At 42.0% G+C, this 8,009-nt stretch overlaps 1 protein-coding gene across 1 annotated transcript; it reads left to right on the top strand.

The window, feature by feature from the left end:
* The first annotated feature begins 2,637 nt into the window (after positions 1-2,637).
* Positions 2,638-6,569, top strand: LOC147625959 (pentatricopeptide repeat-containing protein At5g27110-like). Its single transcript, XM_086817502.1, has one exon. The coding sequence runs from the start codon at positions 2,987-2,989 to the stop codon at positions 6,443-6,445; it is 3,459 nt and encodes a 1,152-aa protein (XP_086673628.1). The 5' UTR covers positions 2,638-2,986; the 3' UTR covers positions 6,446-6,569.
* Positions 6,570-8,009: the final 1,440 nt, after the last annotated feature.

The following is an 8,009-nucleotide window of genomic DNA, read 5'->3' as shown; positions in this document are numbered from 1 at the left end:
AAGATGATCTAAATGTGATTTGTTCAACATGATTGAGCGCTTTATCACTATATTCATATTCTAGAATTCTTATTCAAGATGCTCATGCTCCAAGATCTTAGATGATTAATACTAAGATATAATATGAATGTAACTAAGCTGACTAATCCGCATTAAAGATTCCAAGATTACATAAGGCTAGTTATATAAAGTGATGCGGCCATTCATGAGCTATCATGACTAAACATCCAAAAGATTAATACTGATCATAATAATAGGATTATCTAATTGATCATATTAGATCACAATGGTCACCTTACAACATCCAAAATATTAATACTAATCATAATAGTAATAGGATTATCTAATTGATCACATTAGATCATGATGATCACCTTACAACATCTAAGATCATCTTAGAGCTCATATAAAATTATATAGTATGAAGATCTTGTGAGCTATAACTTCCAAAAGGTTAATAGGATGACCCTAGGTCATTTGAGTGAACAAATGACCCTAGGTCATTTGTTCACTCAATAAGATTGAGTGCTTTCTCAGTGTATTCATATTCTAGATTTTTTAAAGAAGTGTTGGGGCTGGTGTAATGGTAACACTCTGTTTAGTATGGGGATATGGTGGACTCGTAGATTCACTCCTCCTTTGGCCTTCCAAGACATCACGTAAGCTAAGAAGCTAAATAACAAAGGTCCGAGGAGATTGGCTGATTGCTAGGATTGGTCTCTAGTGGCCTGGAAGGAGTTGGGGCAGCTGAAGGATGAGTTTAGGCTCCAACTAGGGGAATTACAGCTAGTGAGATGGGTATTAGTGGAAGTGGAGAGGGGATGGGTGTCTACTGCATTTGATGAGACTTGCTGGCTGAAAGATTGAGCCTAGTTTAATGGAGTCAAACTAGACAAAGGGGTAACTCGGACTCTGTATGAGGAACTAAGCAGCAGGAGTGAAGTGAATGTGTGGTACTGTAATAAAATCTTGAGGGTGAGCTGAAATTCTAGCATTTGGATGAGGAGATGGAAGATGATATGGGGCCCTAGATGGAGATCAGCATTGGAGGATGGGAGACATGCTTTTGGGGACTACGCAGCTATTAGAGGGGCCTAGGGCAAGATTAGGAAATGGGTTTCAAGCAGTATGGAGACGCAACAGTATTGGGGGGATTGGGTGTTGAGAAGGTTGTCTAGGCTGATGGGGATGTGCTAATTTGGCTTTTGGTATTATTAGATATTGTTGTCTCTGCCGAGATATGAAATTCTATGAATAGTATAATATTTCAAAAAGAGGCTTGCCAAGGGGTTGATGTGATGGAATTGATGTATAGATGTGTATATAAGTGTTGGTCTACACATTATGTTAATAAAATGAATGATGGTGTTGTGGTGTAGCTGATCCATGCCCTACAGCCTGGGATTAGATGATCCGATTTTTGGCTGAGGAGACCCTTGTACATACTAGGTTTTCCTAATAGATGTTATCATGTGGTAGGGATGTACATGTCTAGATTTTAAGGCAAAATTGCATAAGTTTGGACCAAAGACAAAGAGATGGTATTTGAAGGAGAAGCAGCTAGTCTATACATTTGTTGCTTTTATTGAGAACCCTTTGGGTAGAAGACCAATGGTGAAAGTATGGACTAAAGGAGAGTACATGGAGAAGAAATCCCCAAAAGGCTACACCTCAGAGGCTATGATTTCTGCTTATATGCACTAGGTTATCATATTTCTTGGGAGCAATCCTCTTTTGTTTGGGAGGATGAGAGGTGGGATCTGATATGCAATTTGTTAAACAGTGAAATGGTAGGAGTTTAGGAAGTCATTTATTTGGATTTTGTATATAACTGTTGATAAGCTCCTAATATACTATATATTTCTCAAAAAAAATTTAATCAACCTATATATCAATGTACTCATGATTTAAGATATAAGACGATCAATACTAAGATATCATGTGATCATACCTAGGCAAATATGATATTTTGAGATTGCAAGATTTCATCATGCCAGTTATATATAGGGAGCTATCATGTTTATAACTTCTAAAATCCAAATTTTAGGATGACACTTGTCAGGTGATATCAAAGGATGGTATTGATCAAAATCGCGATGTCTTTTTTGGACCGTCGGATAAAGTAAACTAGGGTCAGTAAACTAGGGATGAAAAACATAGAATATAATGGCTTGAAATCACATGGTTTTCTTGCTTGAAGGTATAGTGTAGTAGTAAGATGTTTCCAATGGTGACCCAAGGTCTCAAGTTCAAATCCTCTTTTGTACATAACATTTTTCTCCAAAATTTTCTAAGTCCCAAACCTAAATTCACGTTCATTCCATGATATAAACTAGGAAGTAAACTAAGCCTGTTTAGTAAACTAGGATCGCTTAGTAAACTAGAAAGTAAACTATGTCTTTTTAGTAAACTAGGAAGTAAACTATGATCGCTTAGTAACCTAATTTATTGGCCCTAGTTTACTTTATCCTACGGCCCAAAAAAAGCGTCGCAATTTTTAATCAATGTGATCCATTGATATCACCTAACAAGGGTCATTGGCCCTAGTTTACCTTATCCTACTGCCCAAAAAAGGTGTCACGGTTTTTGATGAATGTGATCCATTGATATCACCTAAGAAGGTCTTTTAAGACCATGTGGCAGTTAGTCCTAGGCACCCCAATGAAATTTATTGAATCGATATTAAAGGGCACTGGTTCTGCGTGCAATCCATTGTGGGTTTTATGTTGCAGAGGCTATCGCTGAGCATATCCACAAAAGAATTGTTATGGGATCAACAGACCTCGTTGTTCACCTACGAAGTGAACGACACGTTTTTTGTGCCATTTGAAGAGGTGCTGCTGCAAATTGATGATTTGAACTCTGGCTTTGACCTTTGCAAAGCCTAGAGGATGTAGTGGAGATGGGGAAGCATCCATACATCAGGTTAAGGTTCAGAAAACCCTAGATCAATTGAAGCATTTAAACACGTTGGACATGTGGATGTATGCTGTGCATTCTCCATGTGGCTGCCCAGCTCAATATGGTAACGAGCATTAGGTCAAATTTGAACGCACAGGATGTTGTGGGCATGGAGATGCAGACTTTCCATGCAATGCACATGCTGGAGATGCCCGTGTCAAGGGATACCATCTACTGTGTCCTGCAGAAATGTATCAGAAGCAAAGACCTGTCTGCTGGAAAACAAGCACATTGCATCATGGTTAACAGTGGCCTCCACTTAGTGCCAGTTCTGGGGGATCTTCTCATCAGGTTTTTTGCCTCATGTGGATGCTTGCTAGATGCAAACTTAGTCTTTTGCAGTGTTTTGCAGCCGAGTGTTTACACATGGCATGCCATCATCTCCGCACATGCCACCCTTGGAGAAAGCAAAAAGGCCCTTGAATTGTGCAGAAGAATGCAGGAAGAGGGCATCGAGCCCGACAAAGTGCTGTATTTGTGCATCTTGAAAGCATGCAGCAACATAGGTGCCCTTGAGCAGGGTAGTTTGATCTACAAACAGGTCATCAGAAATGATCTTGTAAGGAATGCTGCCATACAAAGTGCCCTCATTGACATGTATGCAAAATGTGGCAGCATGGACGATGCACGCAAGGTGTTTGATGTGTTTGCCAAGCAAGATGTAGTGCTATGGGGCACTATGATTGCTTCCTATGCGCAACATGGCTATGGTTTTGCTGCTTTTGAACTGTATAAAAAGATGCATTATGAAAATATTCAACCAGACAAAGTCACTTTTCTTTGCATTTTGAAAGCCATTAGCAGCATAGAGGAGGTGAAGGCTGGGAAGGTGATACATCATGAGATTATTATGAGGGAAAATGAGTCTGATGTGGTTCTTGGAAGCACCCTTGTTGACATGTATGCGAAGTGTGGTAGTATGGAAGATGCACATCTAGCTTTTGACAAACTACCAAATCGTAATGCAGTCACATGGAATGCAGTTATTGCAGGATATGTCCAGCATGGGCACAGTTATTCGGCACTTGAACTTTATAGCAGAATGCAGCAGCAAGGTGGTATAAGACCAGAGAAGGTGACCTTTTTGTGCACTCTGAAAGCATGTGGTAGCATAGGAGTGATAGAGCAGGGCAGATTGATACATGACCAGGTCGTTAGAAGCGGGCTTGAATGGGATTTTGCACTTGAAAACACACTCCTCGATATGTATGCAAAATGTGGGAGTATAGATGAGGCATGCAAAGTGTTCAACAATGTGCCTAGTCGAGAGGTTGTCTCATGGAATTCATTAATTGGAGGGTATATTCAGCAGGGGCAGTCTTTACACGCTCTAGGGATCTTTCAGGACATGCAACAGCAAGGCATGCTACCCGACAAAGTCACATATTCATGTGCCTTAAAAGCATGTGCCAGCATGGAAGCACTAGATCATGGCAAGTTGATACATGACCAGATTACTAGAATTGGACTTGAAGTCGATGTGGTGGTCGGAAGCGCTCTAGCTGACATGTACTGCAAATGCAAGAGTTTAAAGGAAGGCCGCAAAGTGTTTGAGGAGTTACAAAGTCGAAATATAGTGTCATGGAATGCCATTATCTCGGGATATGTCCAGTATGAGCATGATCACTCAGCTCTAGAACTTTTCCAGCAAATGCAAGAGGAGGGCATAGATCCAAATGATGTGACATTTTCATGCATCTTAAAGGCTTGCAGTAACTTGGGCAACATAGAGGAGGGCAAGCTGATACATGATGGAATTATAAGGTGTGGGTTTGAAATTGATGCGGTCCTTGTGTGTGCCTTAGTGGATGTATATGCTAAATGTGGCAGCCTGAAGGAATCTCGCTGGGTTTTTGACAGATTGCCGAATCGCAATGTGGCAGCTTGGGCTGCGATGATTGCAGGATATGCACAGCATGGGGAGAGTCTTTATGCTCTTGAACTCTTTCAGAAGATGCAAGAGGAGGGTCTTAAGCCCGATAAGGTGACCTTTTTGTGTGTTTTGAAAGCTTCGAGCATGTTAGGTGCTGTGGAGGATGGCAAGTTCATACATGACCAGATCGTAAGGGATGATTTTGGCTCAGATATAGTGGTTGGCAATACACTTGTGGACATGTATGCCAAATGCGGCAAGCTAGAGGAAGCCCGAAAACTGTTCGATGAATTGCCAACACGAGATATTGTTTCATGGGGTGCTATGATTACAGGGTATGCACAACATGGAGATGGTGTTTCTGCGCTAGAGCTTTTCGAGGAAATGGAAGAGGAGGGCAAAGAGCCCGAGAGATCTACTTTCTTGTGCATTCTGAAAGCATGCGGTAGTGTGGGAGCCCTTGAGCAGGGCAGAGTTGTACATGAAAAGATCATTAGACGGGGTTTCTATTTGGATTTGGTCATCGGGAACACGCTCGTGGACATGTATGCCAAGTGTGGGAGGATGAAAGATGCAAACAAGATGTTTCAAGGGATGTCCTCCAGAGATGTAGTGTCATGGAATGCGATGATTGCTGGGTATGCTATGCAGGGCAACTATAGTCTGGTGAGGCTATGTCTGAAAGACATGAAACGACATGGGTTGAATCCAGATAGTAAGACATATACAAGTATTCTTGCCACCTGCAGTCATGCAGGTGAGGTGGAAGAAGGCCTTGAGTTTTTCAAAAGCATGAGGAATGACCATGGTATTAAACCAAGCATCGAACATTTTAATTGCATGATCGATGCCCTTGGCCGTTCTGGATCCTTGAAGGATGCAGAAGAGTTGCTTCAAAGTATGCCAGTCTTGCCCGACAATACTGGGTGGGTATCCTTGCTTGCTTCTTGCAGAACACACGGCAATATGAACCTAGGAAGTCATTGTTTCAACCAAGTCGTGGAGATTGATCCTGATTTTGCATCTGGGTATGTGCTCATGTCAAGCATTTATGCAGACAATCACAAGTTGATGGATGTTGGTAAACTAGGAGAGCTAAGAAAGTTTGTGAGTGCATGGAAAAAGCCAGGAAAGGCATGGGTTGAGGTTCAAAAGAAAGTGCATGAGTTTTTTGTAGGAGATAAGGGTCACCCTCAGAGTGGCAACTGTTATTTTAAATTAGAGAGAATAGAAAACAACTTGAAGAGGGAAGGCTATGTGCCGAATTTGGATGTAGTTTTGGAGCCGATGTTAGATGGAGACAAATTGAAAGGGGGTATAGCTTTAGGGTTTCTTACTAGCCTTGAGGGTGTTAACCTCAGATGTGCAAGAATATGGGTCAATGGCAGGAATGCTAGCAAAGTTGTCTCTATCTTTGTTAGAAGAAAGATAGTTCTTAGAAAGGCATACATTATTCATAGCTTGTCCTTGTCTTTATTGGTGCCATTAAGGTTCTACATCATGGTTGACTTCATATTGTGGCTCTACTCTCTAGGAGCTCACCGAACAAAATGTATACTAGCATGCGGGCTGATTTTAATTATCACAAGGGGTGTTCAAATAAAATTCTGAAAAGAGTAGAAAATATATCGAGAAAAAGGGACACGTGTCGCTAAGGGAGTAAGTTCCACAAACAAGAGCTTGGTAAATACCCTTAAGAGACAAGTGAAAGGTTCACAATCAGGGACACGGAGAAGAAGTGAGGAAGGGAAAAGGGGGGGAGTGGGGGTCGCAAAGTCTAAAGAATAGAGTGGTTAGCCTTGCTCTTTATATTAAATATGAACATGAATCATTCTTTCAAGAAAAAAAGAAAGAAAGATGTTATTAACATCTACGAAAGACCCAAAGAGTTTATGAGAAGGGCCTACGACACCACAAAGACGTTGCTTGTGATGATCCATGAGTAAACTAGATGTCTAGTCAAAAAACTAGTCGTTGAAAGAAAAACACATGACCAACGTAGTACATAGGCCTTGAAGTACAGTATAGCGGGCAGTATATGTGTTCGAACTCATAATGTGTTGTCCTCCTTATGGACTGAGTTGATGTCCACTACTTGTGGGAGTGCCTCTTTTTGTCATTGAAGCAAGGCTTGGATCTGGAGCTGTCAGGTGGAGGTCTGGCTCTCCATGAGCAAGCACGGCGTCTGGCTCTTTGGAGGACATGCTCTCTCGGAGGAGCCCCTGAGTGTGTGGAATGGGGACATCTAGCCCTGTCATGGTCAATATGTCCGTGCGGATCTCATGCGGGCTGAAAGTTTACTAGGGCTAGCTCGTGAGGGCCAAAAATGTTAGTGCTAGATGTATGTGTGGTATCTTGCATCTCAGGTTGCCAAAAAATCAGTGTGACAATACTGTCAGCACTAATAGGTATAGACCCAGACATCTATGATCATTGTAATGCGTCATCTATAGCAGGGGCAATTATCTCTCCTTGAAGAGATAGTGGTAGCATCCATGTATCTCCTCATAGTAGATCGTGCATCTAAGTATGTAATGCTCCTTTGATAAAAAAAAGTCGACGTTAAGCGGTCTCGTCTCGTCGTCCTTTGACACTATCTCCCCTGTGCTACATAGCTTGTATAATTGTCTTTCCTGTGGGATGCCATTTGCTCTTCCCATTTCAATCTGAAGGCGATGTGACGCCACCCTCAGTTGACCAATGGCAATCCTCATTTCGTGGGATGTGTGGGTGGAGATACCATCCCCAGTGACCCTCAATAAATACTCTGTAAGACTCGAGCTTCGGGGAAAGCTCGATCGTTGATGTCCATGTCTAGTCTATATGTGTCTAGGTACATGATGTGGTTGATCTGTTGCCATGAGAGATCAAGAAAGGGGGAGTCCAAGTTGTACTCAAAGGGAGGGAGGTGGTCTATCTGAAAGCCATATGACTCGAACCAACTGTTGGTGCATGCATACCAACAACTGCTATGACCCTCCTATGCCAATTGTCTATAGGAATCCAAAGCTATTTGTGGGAGTATGTGTAGACATGACGTATGCATGTGATGGCATGGAATACGGCATGGGGGCTCATCCAAACTCAGTGGCATGTGGCACTGATGCCTTACTCATGATCATGCATGACAGCATCATAACTTGCACTCTCTCCACTCTCCTTCAATCCTCAGCTC

Source organism: Cibotium barometz, chromosome 23 (genome assembly GCF_041138505.1).
Source record: "Cibotium barometz isolate CiBa-2024 chromosome 23, ASM4113850v1, whole genome shotgun sequence".
In the NCBI taxonomy this organism is placed as follows: Eukaryota; Viridiplantae; Streptophyta; class Polypodiopsida; order Cyatheales; family Cibotiaceae; genus Cibotium; species Cibotium barometz.
The sequence above is the reverse complement of the archived record's forward strand: the minus strand, read 5'-3'. Positions and strand labels throughout refer to the sequence as shown.

Excerpts from the sequence above, each read along its gene's own strand:
- LOC147625959 (XM_086817502.1), top strand. The coding sequence starts at position 2,987 with ATGCTGTGCATTCTCCATGTGGCTGCCCAGCTCAATATGGTAACGAGC.